Genomic DNA, 21,386 nt, shown 5'->3' on the forward strand with positions numbered 1-21,386 from the left:
TCAGGCTTTATTGGTACCATGACGCAGCTTATCAACTTTCTCTGTTAACTCAGGCTTTGATCCTTAAACTCTGATTACTCCCCGCGGCGCTCGCGGTACATAAAAAGAGTGACGTCGGCACCCGAACAACCAATCACGCGTTCAATATGGATAGAGCGAGCGCAATATATTTTTCTGCAAAGGAGCAAGAAATTATTTTAGAATATAAAAATGTTTTTCAAGCATGCAGTAATCGCCGTCTTGCTGCGCCAAAGCAAGAGAACAATCTTGGAGGAAGATTGCTGATTCCCGTAAGCACGCGGAAGTTAAAGAAATACATTCTATAGGCCATTAATGTGAAATTATGAATATAGGCTAATCATATTAAAAATGTATTAAATAAAATGAAAATGTGTATGTATATATATATATATATATATATATATATATATATATATATATGTATGTTTGTAAAATGTGAATGTATTAGCTTTGACATCCTAAGAAAGATTAATATTAATTGATTTTTAGATGCAACCCCAACTCCAAACGTTCTTGGCAGCAGATCAAGACAAAATATAAAAAATATAATTCAAAGTGGTGAGTATTTATCACAACCTTTTATTATTTTTGTGAATATTTTATCACAAACACTTCTTTGCAGCCAAAGGTGAAGCCATTGCAATGATTGCAACAGAGAACAGCAGCTGGGAATTAATTACGTCACCTATATGTTTCTTTGCTCACCGCTGATTGGTCAAACTTCAGACTGAGATCTCAAATCCAGAACATAACCTGCCCCGGAGCAGGTTAGCCGTGCAGCGTAAGATACCATGGCAACGAACACCGATTAAAGCCGAGCTACTTTCATAGTACCTAAAACCCAGGGTTGGTGGAAACTAAACTGAAACATAGCTGGCTAGCCACCTAAACCAGCTTCATGGTATAGGCCCCAGGAGTTCAAATCCCACTTATGAGGATTTTTACCTCTGACATATGTAGCAATTGGAAATTGCTTTGAATGACAGTTCTTTTTCCTTTTTCCTCTTATCTCTTTTTCTCTTTTTTTCTTAACCAAACACACACACAGACACAAACATGCAAGCACACACACACACACCCACAAAATCGCACACTCACACATAGACCCGCACACAATTGCACACGCACACACACATACACATGCACATAGACACCCACACACACACACACGCATACACACAAACACACGCACACAGACACTCAGACACACACACATACACACACACACACACACACACACACACACACACACACACACACACACACACACACACACACACACACACTGACACATACACAAACACACAGACAAACACATATGCAGAGAAAGACACAAACACAGACAAACACACACACACACCACAAACAAGCACATGCACAGACAGACACAAACACACACACACACATGCACAGACACAGACAAACACAGACAAACACACACATGCACAGACAGACACAAACACAGACAAACACACACACACCACACACAAACACACACACATAATTTAAAAGTTAATTTAAAGACCTCAAACTTACATTGTTTCAGTAAACTTCAGATCACATAATACTGTAAACTAACAATCCATATTTAGGCAATTTCGATGCATTAATAATCAAACTATTTTTTTTTTCAACATCCTTGTCATAATTGCATTTCATTTTTCATTTTCAATGCAAAGTTGTTCAGCCCCCTTCTTTTCAGGCAATATATTTCACATCTCATCTCAGCTAGATTGATGATTTTTCGTTCTATGCAGTCGTTCTAAGATTGATGCTTTTTTGTATAAATATATATAAAGTATATATACTTTATATATATATTTATACGAAAAAGATGATTATAAAGTATATATAAAGTATTCCTTCTTTCAGCCTTTTCTAGTCAATTTATTTGAACTTCCACTTTTGACAGTATTACAGTTTAGCTTCCAGCTTTTCTAGAAATGTATTTCAGCTCTTACCTTTTTAAGGTAATGCAGTTTAGCTTCCATCTCTGACAATTTTCCAGATTTTTCAGCAGTGCGGTGCAATGCATTTGGGCTTTAAGATTTTTCATACAATTTGTTTCATATTTCTGCATATGTGAGTCATTATCAGTTAGAACATATACTCAGACCTCACACTGTTCTACATATTTTGTCATTTTTCAACTTTTAAAGCCAACAGTTCAGTTTAGCGTTAACTTTTAACTTTTTAATGAAATTTATACTTATTAAAACGATTTCCACTTTTTTCTACTACTCTCACTACAACTTCTTCTTACGGATTTAAGCTATTTATCCAGTTAGCTTTAGCAATTCAGCTATTCAGCATTCCCACGCATTTTCTGCAGGAAATGCATTTTCTAGTTTGTTTTATTATATTACCTGCAAGATAGATGTATGAAATATCATAGCCCTTTATAACCACACAAGCTACTCAATGTTAAAATACACATACAGTAGTTTGGTTCTAATGGAATTATCATTGTGTTTTTGACTCTTTAAATAAGGCATTTGGAAGGAAAAGGAGAAAACTGGTGAAATTATTTAAATTGTCATATGTCAGGTGGATAAGATTCGATTTTGGTGATATTCATTTAGTCTAAAGCTCCTCCAGTGTTTCTCAACCAACTCTGACGAGGAAAAACCTGACTGTCCTCTACCAGGCGACTCCCCTCAGCAGTAGGCTACTGTTTCGCCCTGGTAACCAGAGGGGGCGCTGTGGAGCCGGAGCGCAGAGCCCGGCGGGGGAACACAAGCAGCGGCAGCCTTCAGTCAAACGGCACCGGGCGGAGCGGAGCGGAGCATCGGGGTCAGCGGCTCTTCACTTTGGACTACTGGACACATCTGGACTGCGCTGCAATGCTGCTGCTGCTACAGGGAGGACCCTCTGCCGTTTATGTATCACTTTTATTTTATTCTTATTTCCTGGAGCCAACTTTGGTGCTCGCCTTCAACCTTGACACCAATCATGTCATCAGAAAAGACGGAGAGCCGGGCAGTCTGTTCGGGTTTTCTCTCGCCATGCACAGGCAACTCAACCCGGATGAAAGAATGTGAGTTTTGTGTTTAACTGTACATCTCTACTGCTCCGTTTGTTTTCATCTGCCCGTGATTGTTGTTAAAATGTGCACCTGAGGGTAGGCTACAGGTTCAGTTTAAATCTTAACTTTTCTTTTATCTACAATAAGCTTATCCTGGGCAGGAAACATCTTGTTAATTTAGGGATTCTGCCTTTGCAAGACTAATAAACAGATTTGTATCACTGGTTGTGATGTCAGGCATTGCTTCAACCTATAAACGTTACTGTAGTAACTATACCAAAGCCCATAGTGTTTCTTGTCGTGTTTTTGTTCTAATTTTCAACAGAAGTCTCCCTGTGGTGCTTTGAATATGAACTGGGAAGGAGCTTAAAGACAACAAGTGAATAAACAATGGTTTTAACTGTGATGCAAATGTGCCTGTAGGTCAGCTGAAGGAGCACTGAGAGGAGAGCTGTAACTGTTGGTCTATATGTAGCCTACTATTTTGATAATCAATTGATCTTTTAGGCAAGTTGTCAAGACAAAAAGGGATTCTCTGGATAGCTTGTGAGGATTTGCTGCTTTGCTTATTTTAAATTGAACATCTTTGGACTATTGGTGAGACTTGTTAGTTTGAACCATGGGCTCACTATTTTCTGGCATGTTATTGAAATGAAAATGATGGTTAGGGCTTTAGATGGTTAAACTTGTTTTTGTAGTCACAGCCTTTTCAAAGTATTCTGTGCAAGTGTTGCATATTGATTTTTCCTGTTAATATCAGTAATTTCCCACTAATGGTGTGCGCACATTTCATGTCGACATTATATATGCACAAATGAAGAAATTTGAGTAAACAGCGGTTAAATTGTAAAGTAGCATTTCAAGGATTCCCGGTTATGCTATGTAACAGTAAATAATTTCCTTTGGCCAGCCCTGAGGGGGCAGAAAAGACATCAGTGTAGTGTAGTGAGCCTGGTCAACCTGCCACCAGAGTGTAACGGGGGTAAAGTGAGGAGAGACCGTGGCATGTCCAAGCTTGCGACCAGCGTGAGGCTGCATGCAAGAGAGCTACTTTATCATCCACTGGTTAGCGGGCACAGGGCCCTGCAGCAGCACAAAGCATGGCTTAGAAGCCCTGATAACAGGACTAATATATTTCCCAAAGATCACATAGATTAGGCTTAACTTGTGGAATGTTATCTAACTAGTGTTTTGACTATTGTGCAAAGGCAGCTCATTGTGTAGTGAATGTATGGTCATGCAAAACTGGAAGCTGTCTTTAAAATGTAGTTTTTTTTCCCACAAGGCTTCTTTTGTGCACAAAGAAGCTTGCATCTTAAAAAGAGCCACTTTTACATTCGTCAAAGTTGACAAGAGTAAAGAGAGTGAAAGTCATATTTGTTGGGCAAACAGAGGCTCGAAATGTGACACTGGCCTGATAGTTGGTTTTCAGCCAGTAAAAGTAAGAGAGTGAAGATTCACCTCGCTTACATGCTTATCTATGAGGAAGCTGCTCCAGTTTTAGCAAACATACTACACAACATTATGGCAACGTGTACAAAAGCTATTGAAACGCTATTGCATCAGTTAGTTATTTTTGTTATTTGCTTAGGTTAGCTTACGATTTAAAAGTGATTGAAGGCACCAGTAATTATTTGATTAAAAGAAATTCATCTGCAATAGATTTGCTAATAGTTTTTCAAGGAAAAGGCCCAAAAAATAGCTGGTTCTGACTTTCAACTGTGAAGATTTACTGTTTTTTTTGTCATTTATCATAGTAAACAATTCTCTGACTAATAAATAATTAACTAATTGCTTCAGCTTTTCTGACAATGAATTGCTTAACCAGAATTCACACTTTAGTTGCAGCCTAGTTAAATTCTCCACATTGTTTTTCTCTCACATCCTGGTTGAAAGTCTGTTACTGTATAGAAACACTCTACGCAGCATGCTATTGCAACTGATAGCAGCTCCCCCTGCTCGGCCATATTAGCTCCAAATCTTCAAGTGACCCTGAGATTATCAACCAGACGAGTCATGTGAAAGCTCAGTAGAGCACACAGAAGTAGGTAATGAACAGCCCTTTCTAACTTAAAGCCGTGAGGCACATTGAAACCAGCAATGTGTCACAAACACTGCCTGTATCTCTTTTGTTCTTAAACAGACGACTTTCTGATGATCACTAGCAGCTGTAAAACTCTACTGGCTGTCACTGCATACATTAATATGATTATAATAACTCATATGTGAAGAAAGAAGTCCTTTTTTATCGCTGAATATGTTTGGTGAGTAACATGTGTGACTAGTTAGATTCAATTCCTCTAATGTCAAACCCCAACTGGCCTTTCATCCCTTCAGAGCTGAAAGCCAAACCTTCCCCACTTTACTGTATTAAAAAACAAATCTTCTGGTGGTTAAAGTGATTTGTTATTCATATTGCTTACAACCATTTATGCAACTCATGTTTTTCCTCTAATGGGTTCATTCATTGAAAGCATAGCTTGGCTTCTCACATTGTTAATTTTGTTATTATGTCTTCCTTCTTACATTGGTTTGTGATGACAGGAAGAAACAAGGAGATCCATGTTTCAACATGAGAATGAACATAATGTGGCGTCTTGCAAAGAGGCGACTGGGTGTCTCTCCATGAATAATGTGTTGGGTTAATGATGTGGATATAACATCCTCTGAATGAAACCAGAGAAAAAGGACATTTGACTGGACATGCACGGCCATCTGTGCACATGTAACTCGATAGATTGAACACATCAGTGAATCATCAGTCAAGACATTCCAGTCAACTTCACACTGAAGTTTGAAAGAGATTGTGTAGCTTAAAATATGGTTAACAGTTAAGACGGGACTTCTGTTTTAAACTTTATTCTTTACTTAAAAGTTGAGCTCTATCTGTGGTGAATATTCATGATTTCTTCTGTGATGTGTACCCAGCCAATCAAAAGTTAGCACCATCAAAGTGTGCAGGGTTCAAAATTAACTCTTTTGTTTACCAGCCAAATGGCTAGTGAATGTTCAAATTTTACAAGCCACTCAATACATTACCATTGTTTTTTAGGCTAGTGAGTGAAGCAAATCTACCAGCCAGTTTCATATTTTACCAGCATTTGGCTAGTAGATGGTGCTAATTTTGAATTCTGAGTGTGTAAACTGTAAGAGTTAGAACAGCTGCAGCCGTTCTTGTGGGTTTGAGTGCACAGCTGTAAGAGTACTGGACCACATCTGTTAACAAAGACCAGTGAGATCACTATGTAAACTCACACTGCACTGAAAGACACGCTGCATGATGGGACGTGGTTTCACACTGTACCCTGGCTGATACTGGATTCAGGCTCTGTAGCAGTTGTAGTGTAAAGAATACGGCCTGCAACCTTAATTGAATCTTGCTCTTGGCAAGACGGTTTGATTTGTTTCGAGTATGATGTTCCTGACTAATCTAAAGCTACATTCTAGGAGTCTATATAAGCAACTCTATCTTCTGCTGCAGAAAGTGAGAAAAAATACAGGAATTTAGCCTTTTTCCAAACTGAAAAAATAGTGTGAGCTAGATGGACGTGTTGCATGTTAATGTCAATGTTGTCCCTCAGTTACTTGCAAAATTCCACAACTGTCACTTTCCAGAGTAGCTCGGCTTTTGTATTGGAGGTGTTTTACTTCACCTGTCTCTTCATAAATGTGGTGTGTTCCTCCATAAACACACACCTGTTAAATTTAAATAAGTCTGCAGCTAACAATTATTTTCATTAAAGATGCTGATTGATCCTGTTGAAATTTCCCACAGTCGAAGGTGATCTATTTTGACAGCTTGTTGTATATGACAAACAATTGAAACCCAAAGATATACTGTTAACCATCGTATATGACAAAGAAAAGCATCACATCCTGACATTTGAAAAGCTGGAACCAGCAAATGTTTGGCATTCTTGCTTGTAAAATTACAATTGATTATCCAAATAGTTGCTGATTCATTGGCTGTTGATCCACTAATCAATTATTCATTGCTGCTCTAAATCTAAAGCAATCCTATGTAATGTATTTGTTCAACTCTGAGGTTGTTTATCTGGCTGTATGTGTTGGTAAATATAAACTACCATAGCTCAGAAGCTGAAATGTCAAACTGAATTGAACTTTGTAAAGACTCTTGTTTGTATTTGCATTTCACTGGGCTTTGTTTGAGGAGAGAGTTTGCAGTTTGGTCTTCAGTCTAACATCAGACCTCCTCAGGAGAGTCCTTGTTTAACAAATGAAGAGCCACAGGGCCATCCCACAGATCAATAGGTTACCGAGGGAACTGCAGAGTCACAGGGAGGAGAAAAAGGGTGGAGAGGATTTCCTCTCAGTCCTTTGAGAAAAGTCCTACACAATAAGAAGGCTGGTCAACTCGCACATGATAGTGCAGCTTACCCATTGTGACACAAATCATATTAAATTATATTTCACACAAAGATAAAACTCTTATTTCAGTAGTTTTGGCAATCATACAAATTATATTATACTTTCATTTATTATTTATCAGGCAGATTTTTTGAGGTTGGAAAAATTTATTTGGGCTAACAAGTCATTAGTGATCCAGTAGTCTGATGTTATTTTCAGGCTTCTAGCAGAACAGTTTTAAGTCTTTTGGTGCAAATCCAAATCAAACCTCTAAGTCTCAGTTGTAGTAAAGACTAGTTGTAGTCTCTAAAAGAACATTGCGAGTCACTTCAAGTTTGTCAGGTCTCTGGATGCTCACCATACATTTCCCATTTCAGAATTTTGTGTTAATAGTTAAGGCACACACACACACACACGCACGCACGCACGCACGCACACACACACACACACAAAAAGTCATGACACAAAGTTTCTTCAATTCATATGCATAATAATAATAATAACTAATAATATTTATGGTGTGCAGCTATGCAATTTTGGTATGTCACTGTCTTATTTATTCAAAATAAAGTCAGCTGAAAACGTCGTCCAGAGACAGCATTTTAAACAAACTCAGAGCCAAATTACTGAATTAGCTACAGCTGATCATTTCAGCTGACAAAATTGGCGGTCGCCAGCAAAACATTGGAAGCCTGCTTTTGTTTGTCTAAAATAAAGGGGCCAGTGAAATATAAGTGGCAAACATGTCTCCATTATCAATGTAAACTGCGTATATGCCTTGCAAGTACAGAATGCATGAGACGTAACAGTAGCTATTAAGGGGATTAGCCAACGGTCAATTGCCGACAAGATTGACAAGATGTAGCAACTCAGAGGTTAACTACAAAAGTTGTGACCTAAGAATTTTAGTCTTACATAAGATGATATTACTTCATCACCAAGATTAGTGGACTTTTATTCTTTGAAAGAAATGTGCCTCTCTGTTGATTTCTCAGTATGACTTTTCTATGCAGGCTGCCAAAGAGCGTAAGTATGACCAGTTTTGGTTTTCTCTCTCTGCTTCAGAATGGTACAGCTTGCAAGTTGTTTGACAATATGTAAAAGCTTACAAATGCGGTCAGCAAGTTGACACCACATTTCAGAGTTGTCAAGATGCAAGGCTTATTTTGATACTTCTGTGAGTACAGGTCTCAATTATGTCCCAGTTGTCCCCAATTATGTTCATTTGCAGTAACACATGCATGTGGTAATACAAAAAGAGAAAGCACAACTGTGATTTATTTGATTTATGTCTGTCTAGTACTGTTGATATGTAAAAGAAAAGTGGTGATCGTCCCAGTGACTGCTGTCACCCTTGAAACACATTGTTGAGACTGGGTTTAGCAGGAAAAGATGAGGTCAATGGCCTATGATTGAACTATGTGAACATGCTCCAAATTGTCTGCTTCACTTCTCCTTTGCTCTCCGCAGAATGACAGGACAATAGTCTACTGTCCTGTACCGAAGTTTTGTTTTTTACCACACAATACAACAGCTCTTTGTACACAACCAACTTTCCAAAGGCTGAACATGCTAAATCATCATTCTTATGAAATATGCAATATGCGCATTAACCAAAGACATGTAGAATATAGAATGTTGGTGAATATTATAACTGCTAAACATGAGCCTGTTAGCATTGTCATAATGAGCCTGACGTTAGCATTTAGCTGCACAGAGCCAGTGTGACTCTTCGCTGTGTATCTGAAATTTATTCTACAAACTACATACTGTATACTTTCATACTGTTTTAGCAGATATTATTAGCAAAAATCATCTGGAAATGAACAAAAATCATCTTGAAATCATGCAATTCGTGCAACATGTAGCGTCCATCAAACCTTCTGTCTGGTTTGAGTATACCTCATTTAGTCACATTTACACTGTGAACACTACTATACTAAAAACTTGCTTAGAATTAGTATGTAGTATGGATTTGTGACACGCAGCTAATTCTATTAACCAACTGTTTCAAAACGTTTTACAGTACTGAATCTGACCTCCTGGGTTTGGGCTTATCCTTTTGCTTTCAGACCCAAGCATGGTCTTTGACAGATTGGACCATGCCATTCCCTTAAAGTACTGGGTGTGGGTCTCCTGTTCTGTCCTAAACTGTTTGTTTTTTAAATCATATTTGCCCAACAGATCTTTCACTTTCTCACATAGGAACTATTTGAGACTGCAACTACAATCCATGTTTTTCCTTTTAATTTTTTTTGCCTGTTATTTTGCCTTTATTTGATAGTGACAGCATATCTTCAGAAAGGAAACCACTTAACTTGTTGATACCGACAATTATAGTTTTAGAGATATTTGCAGCACTAAATTATGCAATTTAATAGGAGAAAATGTTCATCTGGAACAAATGTTAGCTTATACTGTCAATGGGCTGTTTTCTAGACTTTTTTGACAGTTTTTTTCAACTTGACAGTCAAACTCAACCAAAGCAATTTCTTTTCCAGCCACAATGTCAGCTTTGCAGACAGCAGCCACAAGACATGTTTCATTGTTTTTATAGACAGGAAATGTCACCAATGTCACAGTCACTGTTGATCTTCTCACATACATGTACTAAATCCAACAAGCTGCTGCTCTACAGCTTAGAAATGTAGAAAATGTCTTACTGATGGTGTAGCTGGTGAAGGTGATGACAGGTAGCTAGGTCAAAAAGTAAATGTCAATACTTTTAAACTAAATCTAAACTAATAAATCTTGGAATGCTTCAGCAAATAATAGTTTGATTATATTTTTTTCTTTTCTTTTTCTTCAGGCTGTTGATTGGTGCACCCAGAGCCAGAGCGTTGGGAAAACAGACCGCTAACATTACAGGAGGCCTTTATAAGTGTGAAATCACACAGTCCAATGATTGTGAGCGCATTGAATTTGATAGTAAAGGTGAGTTAGCCGTCTGCATTTACTGTACTGTGTTCAAAAGTCAAGAATGAATATAAATGCTCACATATTTGTCTTGTGTTGCTAAATTCTGAAAGAGGACATACTTGTTGAGAACAAGGAGAATCAGTGGATGGGGGTGACGGTTCAGAGCCAGGGACCTGGGGGAAAGATTGTGGTGAGTCAAACTGAGCGTCTGAACTATCGTTCCCAGTAACCTCCAGTCCTGGTGTGGTCTTATCTGTTATTAAGGTATGAGCTTATACTGCTGTGTTGTGTAATTCCAGACTTGTGCTCATCGCTATCAGAGGCGCCTGTTTGTGAACACCCCTCAAGAGTCCCGGGACATCATTGGGCGCTGTTATGTCCTGAGTCAGGACCTGACCATTGACTCGTCCTCTGATGAGGATGGAGGTAACTGGAAATTCTGCGAGGGCAGAGCCAGAGGCCACGAGATGTTTGGATCTTGCCAGCAGGGTTTGGCTGCCACCTTCACCAAGGACTACCATTATGTGGTGTTTGGAGCACCAGGAGCTTACAACTGGAAAGGTCAGTAACTAACAACACACACACACACACACACACACACACACACACACACACACACACACACACACACACTTTACAGTATTTACTGGCAGAATCCCATTTCTCATTCTGTTAAAATAAGTAATGCAGTGTTTTATATTCTAAAATAAACATTTCTGCAGGCATTGTACGAGTGGAGCAAAAGAACAACACTTTGCTAGAGATGGGAGTGTATGATGACGGCCCATATGAAGTTAGAGACGACCATCTCTTGAACCCCGGGTTCGTGCCTGTACCTGCCAACAGCTATCTCGGTGGGTGTCTACCCACAAAACAGATGTAGCTATATTTGTGGATCACCTATATCCTGTTGGTACAGAGATGTACTGTAGTTACTTCTGCTGGAGGTCATAGCATTGCTTACAAATTTGAGCATGAGTGTTTTACTAATATAGTTTCCAGTTTAGCCTCAAGATTAGTGGGATTTGTTGCATATCACTCCTCTCTTTCTAACTTGTTTATTATCTCGCTACTGTCCGTCTTAAAAAAAGGCATAAAAAACAGGCATGACACAAAATGTTTTGGAAACACTGCAGTAATAATATGCAGTGTTTGTAGAAGCTGAGAGAGATCTTGTCCTGGTTGCTGCACTAGCAGCTCCTACTGGTTGGTCAGGGCAACTGCATGGAGATGGGAGGACACTGGGAATCTGGGCAGGTGTTGAAGCCACCTCACTGGCAGGTGTAAAGAAAGGACTGAGACATAAGGTTGTCTACACCCTCACCAGTCCAACAATGGGAGGTAGCCCTGGGAACAGCTAAACAGGGGCACTCACTATTCAAAAATTAGGGGAGAAAAAAAGAGTAAAAAGAAACCTGTTCTTCAGTGTAACATCAAGGTATTTACATCCTACAACCTCTCTAGGATTCTCCCTCGATTCGGGACACAGCATCACCAGGAGTCGTGGCCTAACGGTGGTGGCTGGAGCACCCAGAGCCAATCACAGTGGAGCCGTGGTCCTGCTGAAGAAAGAGAACGAGGCATCCGCCAGACTTTTGGTGGAACACACTCTGTACGGGCCAGGACTCGCCTCCTCCTTTGGATACGACGTGGCTGTGGTTGACCTGAACGGTGATGGGTAGGAAACTTTTTCACCCCATTTATTTTGCTTTAGTATACAGATTATTTACTTCGTTTTTCAACCTTCCATTCACAGTGGACTTTCTCTATCTGTTTCATATTCTGTACGATATTAAATATTTACCTCTGATCTCTGATCTAGATGGCAAGACATAGTTGTAGGAGCCCCTCAGTTCTACATGAAGGACAGAGACATTGGAGGAGCTGTTTACGTCTACATTAATCAGGCAGGAAGGTGGGAAAGAATCACTCCTGTCCGTCTAAACGGGACCAAGGACTCCATGTTTGGACTGGCAGTCGAGAACATTGGAGACATCAATCAAGACACCTATGAAGGTCATTTAGCTGTCATTTTGTAGCTTTATATACGTTTTTCTTTATCACTCTCTGTAACGTAAACTTGTTTCTTTCTCATACAGACATTGCCATCGGAGCTCCTTATGATGACGGCGGTGCAGGAAAAGTCTACATTTATCACGGCTCTGCACAAGGAATCAAAACCAGCCCTGCACAGGTCGGTTTTGTGAACCTTTTTTTTTTAAGTGGCTGTAATCGATATTTTCTAGGGCTGTCCTCAACTAAAGAAATTCTTAGTCGACTAACACTTATATGATTTTGGCGACTAATCGATTAATTGATTTAATCGACACAGCTGTGCGCTTTGAGAGGAGGTTAAGACTAGAAAAGCCCAAAAATAAATGTAGTTAATTAACCATCTGTAAAACTGAGTTTCTCCACAATTAATCCTGCAAAAGCACCACTTTAAATCTTGTGTTCACCAGAAATGTGCTCATAAGTGACGGCAAAATAGGCTACAGAATATTTCGTTCTGTAATTGACAGGTGCAATGTCATTTATTAAATGTATTCGTGTCAAAATGACATATAAACATCTTTTCCTATTCTAGTTTGCCTGGAAACGCTTCCAACACGCTTGCGTGTCGCGTAAAAAATATGCGTCGGTCCTATTTCTAGCATGCACGCGTTTTCGAGCCGCGCCTGAGACGTGTGTGTCATGCAGACAGTGTGCAAGCTCTAACCTGTTAACATGGGAGTCAAAATAAAAACGGACACGCCACGCAGCTGACACGCTCACGCAGCCAGTGTGCAGCTGGCCTAAGACCAAAACCACCGAATAGTCGACTAGTTGACTAAGTAGGTCAGCCCTAATATTTTCATAATAACAACGAATCACATGCGGATAGTAAATCACTGAGGTACCCCTTTTGAAATCTGAGAATTTGTCAGTGCCGGTTCTTGAATTATTCCTCCTTCATTACAGATCCTTTCAGGAAAAGAGCACAACATGCGACTCTTTGGATATTCTCTGGCAGGGAACATGGACTTGGACAGAAACTCTTATCCAGACGTGGCTGTCGGCTCTCTGTCGGACACAGCTCTGATCTACAGGTAATTATTTCAGATATAAGTACATTTAAACTAAATTTTACTGATTTGTTCCACAATTTCATTTAACAACCTTTCTTTCAGGGCACGGCCAGTCATTAGCATCAGGAAAGATATCAAAATATCTCCAAAGGAAATTAACCTTACAATTAAAACCTGTGATAACAGCATTTGGTAGGTTTCCTAATATTCTTACATTTAGACACACCTCATGATCAAAACTTCCTTTGTTAGAATTAGAATTTAAAAAATAATAATAATCCATGTCCTATCCATAGCTTTGCAGTGGACGCGTGCTTCACCTACAAAGCAAACCCTGAATCTTACACCCCAAGACTAAGTAAGTGAAATGGTAAAAAAAACAAAAACTTTTACAAATCCAAGATTTGTTCAGTTGCTTTTACACATGCTTCCCTCTTCCCTGCAGCTATCGGCTACTCTGTCGAGGCAGATGGAGATCGCAGGAAACAGGGACTTCCTGCCAGAGTGACGTTCCTGAACAAATCCCGCACTGAAACAGACTACCAGTTTAACGGCACCTTGGACCTCCGTGGCCAGAACCAAAAAACATGCATCAAGATAACAGCCAAACTGAAGGTAAAACATGTCAAATGCCAAATAGTTAAATCACATTTGCAGGATATAATCCACTCAGACAGCAACAGTCAGAAACAATATGAGTTAGTCTGTGCTTGTTGGAGGAACTTACTGAAATATATAATCACAATCAGCCAATACTGCTCGCAAAATATGTTGGTGCTGGTCAAACAGACAAGTACCATTTATCAATAAATTTGATGTCACAATAATAAGTTGCAAGCTTTTTTCTTACATACCAAACAATTCCCTTTTCTGTCAGATTCTTAAATCCTTTCATGCACATATTATAAAGCTGAAACAATTAGTTCATTAAACAAAGGCGCTGATTGGCTGATCTCCGTTACCCAGAACATAAATAGCAAGTCCTTCTTTACACAATTAGTTGATCAAGAGAAAATTAATCGTCCACTATTTTGATAATCGATAAATAATCTCAGATATTTTATTTAAGTAAAAATCCCAAACATTATCTGGTTCCATAGTTGTGAGGATTTGTTGTTTTTCTTTATGTGATCGTGAATTAAATATCTTTGAGTTTTGACTGTTGATTTAATTCTTTAGAAAACAAGTGTTCTCGCATTATTTTCTGACACTTGGAGACCAAAGGATTAATCAATTAATGAATCAATAATAATAAAAAATAATCATTGCAGCCGTAAATACATTACATCTAAAAAAAATAAAAAATAGTGTAATTCACACACACATTTTTGCTACATTTGCTGCAGTCAATGTGGGGTATGTATGCAGGGATGGTAAAAGCCACAGAATATATTGTCAAATTGTATTATTTATTATAATTGATATTCTCCATAACAGTCTTAAGTTAGTAGTTATGACTGCTGTATCATAAAACCCATGTAGAAGTAGATATTATGCTTCATACTATGGTGGCTGTTTCTGAACAGGACAATATTAAGGACAAGATGCGCAGCATTCCCATCGAGGTGTCTGCAGAAATTGCGGGTACTAAGCGACAGAAGACGAGGAACGGCCTCCCTCAACTCATGCCCATACTAGACTCCTCTCAGCCGAGCAAAGACGTCATTGAGGTAAATATTCAGACTGCAACACTTGCTATTAAGGTAAGGACAAAAGGTTCACAGTGGAGCAAAGTTTGTATATGGATTTGTTATTTGATGTTGCTGCAGGTCAACTTTGTAAAAGAGGGATGTGGAAGTGATCATATTTGCCGGAGTAACCTGAAGATGGAGTATAAATTATACTACAAACAAAGCAACCTAGATGAGTACTCCCCATTACCCATGTGAGTAAAATGTGATACTTAAAAAACGGTCTTAAAATGAGGTAAAATGCAGTAATTGCATTAATTAAATCTGCATGAAACAACATTTTTAATATTAACATTCAATCAAATCACTTTGTGTAAAGTTAAAAAAAACTTAAAAACTGCTTGTTCTTATACAGCCAGCTTTGCCACCATTAACTCGTTCTTGTTTTGGTTTTTCGGCCGCACATTCTGTAGGCTGTATCGTGGAGTCTCACTGCTCGAACGACCCTCTGATATGAAAACATAGCAAGAAAGCAAGCTCAGACAGGTCGACAGTATGAAACCTGCCCAGCACATTACATCAAAAAAGCCGAGTATACAAACCAGAGCTAAACTATATTACTTACTACATTCACCAGAAACATGACTCTGTTGCTCTTCCTACATGTATGCTTATTTGCTCTGTGTCAGCTGGATGTAGCCCACAAATGAGTAGTGGTTATGGTACCATACTATAATGGCTTCTTTTTCTATAAAACTCAACCTAAGGGGGGGTGGGTGGTTATGTTTGTGTATTTGCAGCAAGAACAACGTCCCTGTGTTTCATCTAAATTACGAGAGGAAGGACTTAGCTCTGCGTGTGACAGTCAACAACATGAATGAAGATGATGCTTACGAAGCAAAGCTGGTGGGGACTTTCCCAGATACGCTGTCATATTCTGGAGTCCGCTCACATCAAACAACGGTAAACAAGACCAGGGAAAAAATGTATATGATGATGATTCTGATGATGTTATATGGTAGACCTATTAAATTAAACAGACAAAGTCATCATCTAAAAACTGCATTAACCTGCCATCACACCACAGAGACCTCATGTCCAAACCAACAAAATATTCCTTTACTATAGATGGCACTTTGCTATCTGCTATTGGCTACTGACTATCAATCATACAACCAATACAATACAACCAACTTAAAAACAAAACATACATTTGCCATAAAAATATTAATAGCAAATAGAGAAAGCACTAAAATCCAATATGAAGATCTGTGTCCTGTGTGTCCAGTTAAGTGATAGGCGGGCCTTCATGTTGGTATTGAGTCACAATACATGGAAGTTATGAAAAACAACATGCATTTTCCATGAAAAATATTAAGACAAAATAGAAGAAGCAGTAAAATCTCATATGAAGATGTTTGTCCTGTGTAGTGATACATTTTGGCAATAAATGTGAATGATTGATGATCCCTAATACCTAATCCTCGATTAATCTGCCAATTAGATTTTCAACTGTTTGGTCTATAAGCTTTAGAAAATTGTGATAAATGCTCATCACAATTTCCTAAAGCCCAATGGGACATCTTCAAATTGCTTGTTTTGTTTGACAAACAGTCAAAACCCAAAGATATTCAGTTTGCTAAAACCAGCAAATCCTCACAACTTTGCATCCAATAGATGTCAACATAAATCAGCCAATTGACAGCCATTGCCATTATCAGAATGTTTTTAAAAAATATGCCAAAACTGTATGGTCTAATTACTTTCTTATGTATTAATTGAATTTAAGATTTGTAGTTAATATCCAGCTGTTCAAAATGTACAATATGTTCTTTTTCAGATGGAAAAGCCAATCATCTGTACAGCCAATCAGAACGGCTCTCAAGCAGACTGTGAGCTGGGGAATCCTTTTAAGAGAGACTCTAAGGTACGGACTTGTTTCACATGTTCATCCTGCCACTTAGCTGTTGTACTTCAAATGTTTCCTTTTTTCACACTAGGCTACATTTTACATCATCCTGAGCACTGTGGGTATGGCTCTCGACACCACAGAGATTGATATCGACCTGCAGCTCCAAACGTAAGAACCGCTGCTACATGCTTTTTTTCTGTATATTCAGATAGGTTGTCCATTAACATAAGTAAAACTATTTTACCATATTGGTGTATTATTTTCTTCTTTTAGAACAAGTGTGCAAGAAAATATTGCCCCTGTTAAAGTGAAGGCTAAAGTAATCATTGAATTGCCGTTGTCGGTCAGTGGGTAAGTGTGTTAAACTATAGTTTGACTACAGATAAATATAAAGTGACTCCAACAGTATGTGCATACAGATTTTTGCTTTGATTTCATCAGGGAAGTCAGCCCTAATCAGGTTTCCTTTGGAGGTGTTGTGAAAGGTGAAAGTGCCATGAAGACAGAAGAAGAGATTGGAAGTTTGATTACTTACACATTCAGAGTAAGTGTATTCATCTGACCTGCTTCTATATATGATTTTTAAATCACAGCTGTCATATAATTTCATAGTCTTAGTATATGAAATTGTGAGATATTGATTTCTCCTTCAGATAAACAACTTGTGGAAGTCTTCTGTCCGGGCCTCACTTCACATTCAGTGGCCCAAATGGAACAAAGACGGTAAATGGCTTCTGTACCTGGTAAAGGTCACTGCAACAGGACCGGAGGACATCCTTTGCTCTCCCGAGTCTGAAATCAACTCTCTCAAACACATCCAGGTAGTATTTTTTCCACCTTTATTGTCATGCACTTGAAGTGAAATGAGCATTGACCAGTAGTCTGCTTACTTCCACTTTGAGTTAATGAGAAGAAATGTGCTTTCAGGAGACTTCTGCGTCCAGGACAAAGCGTGAAATTGGAGAAAGAAAAACTGTTGGCACAATGTCCTCCCTGTCAGGCAAAAAAAAGGTTTTGGTGAGTCTTTATGAATGTAGTCACATTTGTTTAGAAATCAAAGTACATCTACTCAAGTACTACACAAATTTTAGATACGTATTCATATGTATTTTTCTTTTAATGCCACTTTATACTTACTTTAAAAATTCAGATTTTTGCACACAAAACATACAAGGAGCTTATAAAATATGTTTTCTAATAAATTAGATTACCCAACAGTTTACACAAGTACAGCTGAAACGATTAGTCAATTAACTAATTAGTCGATTTACAGAAAATGTATTGTCAACTATTTCGATTTTTATTCTTAAAACATTTCCTGGCTCCAGCTTCTCAAATGTGAAGATTTGCTGCATTTCCTTTTGACTATTTCAATTTACTTCTAACAAGTTTAAGGTTTGGACTATTGGGCTGTGGGTTATTGTGACAAGCATGTATTACTATTTTCAGAATTTTTACAAATCAAACAATCAAGCAAGTATTTTAACAGTGTGGTGTTAGGATCTGGATACTTCATCTATCACTGTTTATAAAAGTATAGATTGCTTTGACATGTAATGGACTCTCTCCTTCCCAGACATGTGACAGTGAGACCAAATGTGTGGTGCTCAAGTGCCCCCTACAGGGCATGGACGGTACAGCAGTTAAACTCAGGTCTCGCCTCTGGAACTCGACCTTTATTGAGGTGACACATTGTATTTTAATTGTTTGTCTGGTCTGTGATTTGGTATGACTGTCTTACCTGAGCAGCTGTTTTTGTTTTCACGCAGGATTACGCCTCTATTTCAAACTTGCACATCGTTGTGAAGGCCTCGCTCGTCCTTCATACTCAGGCTAAAAACATGATCCTGAGAACTCCTCACACTGATGTAAGCACCTCGACAGCTATCAACAAATTATTAACGGTTTGCTATCTTGATCCTATCTCATCTCTTGGTTTTCCTGGCTTTGGCCTTTTATTGCAGGTCACAGTGGCAGTGTCCCCTGAAGGTGCAGTAGCACAGCTGAGTGGAGTTCCCTGGTGGATCATACTGGTGGCTGTTCTTGCAGGCATCTTGATTTTGGCTTTGTTGGTGTTTCTGCTCTGGAAGGTGAGATTCTGGGACGTTACACCTTCATGACACCCATATTTGGTAATACAGGATGAAAATAGGAGATAAAACATAAACTTCATCAAGCACCATAGGGATATTAGATCAGAAAAGGTGTAATTTGTGAAGAGTAAAATATATGAGAAAGACGACTTGAAAAAGTAATTTATTCACCTTGTTTGCTAGTTTTTATTTGCTGGTTACAGGTTTAAAAATAATAGGATTTTCAGCTTTCTTTGGTTTCTTATTATTGTGAAAACTTTATATATCTTTGGGCTGTCAAAATAAGCATTTTGAAGGCCCCACTTCAGGCTGTGGTAACCATACATTTTGATATTTCTAGACTAAAAAATAATAAGTGATTCATTGGAAATCATAAAATTGAAAAACTGCAGTTGTACTTGTGATTTTACATTATATTCTCTATAATACCAAATACATTTAGAACAAATAGAGTAACTGAACAGATGCTTTGTTCATAATGCGTACTGTCTATAGTCTCTAAAAAGAATTAATAGTTAATTCAGCTGGTTAGTTTAGGGGGTTACTTTGTAGATGTTCTGTAACATTTATGAAATTTCAGCATCAACACTGGACTCTCCAGATCAAGTATTATGTTAATAAAAAGTATTTTCTCTGGTGTTTTGATGGAAGAAATCATAACGGCTATTGACTATCAGAACTGATTCAGTTTGTCACTCTTAACACTTCATCAACCCTTGCTCCCCCTCAGTGTGGTTTCTTCAAGAGAGCATCAAAAGACCAATACGATGCTGCATATCACAAGGCAGAGATCCATGTTCAGCCCTCTGACAAGGACAAACTCTCTGCTGAGGCCTGATTTATACTCTGAACAGGGGTAAAACCAAGCTGTCAGCATGAAGTGTGATTACTGCAGTGACTAATGAACTCACTTTCCAGCCAAATCAGCCAACTTCATGCAGAAAAATTCAATCAGACGCATATTGTACTAAGCTGATGGAACAGGAAAATTTACATTACACAAAAACCTTTTAGCCTAAATGCAACATAAAATAAATATTGAATTGACACAATGTTAAAGTTTCTGATATTTATACAATATGGGTCTCTGAATTTTGCCAAGAAATCAATGCATTTTTTTTTACCAACAGGCTTAATATTTTCCTTTTTTTGGGGTTAATTGTTCTGCCCTGCAGGTGCTTTCGCTGACATCACCGCTTTCACTGCTTGGCAGTTTGAAACATCCCATTAAAAACGGCAAAGCATGCTTAACATTCCTGAACATCTCTCCTCTTGTTGTCTACAGCGTGCATGAATATTTCTGAAATTTATCCGTTTTTAATAATGCATGTGTGTGTGAAATCTCCCTTCCCAGTGTGGATTCTTCAAACGCTCCAAACAAGAGGACAGCGTCCCTCGTTACCACGCAGTGCGGATAAGAAAAGAAACGCCTGAGTACAAAGATGGAAAAGTCATGCTTGATTCTTTTGAAAAAAAGCAGTGGATGACGACTTGGGTTGATGATGAGAGTTACTCGTAACTCATTTCTTTCTGTTCCAAATGATTTTTGCAGACAGGTATAACCTGATTTGTTTTAAACAATCTCAAGGCACAAACACACTGAACTTTGTTTTTATTTTTATTTGTTGAACGTCAGTGATCTTTTCTTTTCAGATATTAGTTGGGTTCATGTATTTGAATTGTTACACTGTATAGATGAAATGTTTTTTTTTTTTGTAAGTTTTGTATATATTTAAATACTTCTGCACACTGTACTGTATATTTATTTTTTGATAAAAAAATAATTTCATGCAGCCAAAGAATTCTTTTTAGTCTTATGTGTCCTGGAGCAGATCGACAAAGGACAAAGTTTACTACTGTTTCTATGGAGTTGTACTGTCTTACTTTAAGCCGAAAGTCTATGCAAGGAAGGCACAGCTAGCTCAGTGTCATATGAATGTAAGGGGCCAACGCACGTTTTGCATGCAATCAGTAAATGTTTCTGTTGTGTATAATTATGTGTCTAGTTTCACTACTTTCCATCAAAATGCTTCGGTCCTTTTTGGAATGACATTTAGGTACACTGGGTACATTATCATTTCACAATAATTAAAGGTGCACAAATGACTAATAAAAATGATAATTGATTCTTCACCTCTTCTCACTGTTGTGGCATTCAGGTAGCATCCACTGTACTGTCTGTAGGTCATCACTGAAGTAAGACTTTTTGTTCCATGTGCAGAATCCAAAGGGAAGATGGTGAAAAGAGACTGAAATGTATGTTTTATAGATTTAATTCAAAGTTTGTCTTTCTTGTTGAAATTGTCAAGTATAATAAAATTCTTAAAAACTGATTCCTACTGTGGACTT

General features: G+C 38.3%; 1 protein-coding gene across 3 annotated transcripts; it reads left to right on the plus strand.

Moving 5' to 3' along the window:
* Positions 1 to 2,772: 2,772 nt before the first annotated feature.
* Positions 2,773 to 21,370, plus strand: itga6a (integrin, alpha 6a). Of its 3 annotated transcripts, XM_039819084.1 has the most exons (26): positions 2,773 to 3,058; positions 10,224 to 10,348; positions 10,444 to 10,523; positions 10,633 to 10,894; positions 11,056 to 11,187; positions 11,798 to 12,011; positions 12,156 to 12,349; positions 12,433 to 12,527; positions 13,295 to 13,422; positions 13,504 to 13,593; positions 13,698 to 13,759; positions 13,847 to 14,016; positions 14,928 to 15,071; positions 15,171 to 15,286; positions 15,833 to 15,995; positions 16,873 to 16,959; positions 17,033 to 17,112; positions 17,218 to 17,295; positions 17,386 to 17,488; positions 17,598 to 17,765; positions 17,872 to 17,961; positions 18,521 to 18,628; positions 18,714 to 18,812; positions 18,909 to 19,034; positions 19,768 to 19,893; positions 20,392 to 20,504. In XM_039819084.1, the coding sequence occupies exons 1-25, from the start codon at positions 2,865 to 2,867 to the stop codon at positions 19,873 to 19,875; spliced, it is 3,216 nt and encodes a 1,071-aa protein (XP_039675018.1). In that variant the 5' UTR covers positions 2,773 to 2,864; the 3' UTR covers positions 19,876 to 19,893; positions 20,392 to 20,504. The 3 variants fall into 3 exon arrangements, with proteins under 3 accessions (XP_039675018.1, XP_039675017.1, XP_039675019.1); XM_039819083.1 differs by lacking the exon at positions 19,768 to 19,893 and having other exon boundaries at positions 20,392 to 21,370; XM_039819085.1 differs by lacking the exons at positions 2,773 to 3,058; positions 19,768 to 19,893 and adding an exon at positions 8,157 to 8,440 and having other exon boundaries at positions 20,392 to 21,370.
* Positions 21,371 to 21,386: the final 16 nt, after the last annotated feature.

This window comes from Perca fluviatilis, chromosome 12 (genome assembly GCF_010015445.1).
Source record: "Perca fluviatilis chromosome 12, GENO_Pfluv_1.0, whole genome shotgun sequence".
NCBI lineage: Eukaryota > Metazoa > Chordata > Actinopteri > Perciformes > Percidae > Perca > Perca fluviatilis.

Coding starts and splice junctions, on each gene's coding strand:
- itga6a (XM_039819083.1), top strand. CDS start 2,865: ATGCTGCTGCTGCTACAGGGAGGACCCTCTGCCGTTTATGTATCACTT. Junction 11,188..11,797: donor ACCTGCCAACAGCTATCTCG/GTGGGTGTCTAC, acceptor CAACCTCTCTAG/GATTCTCCCTCGATTCGGGA. Junction 17,766..17,871: donor ACTCTCTCAAACACATCCAG/GTAGTATTTTTT, acceptor ATGTGCTTTCAG/GAGACTTCTGCGTCCAGGAC.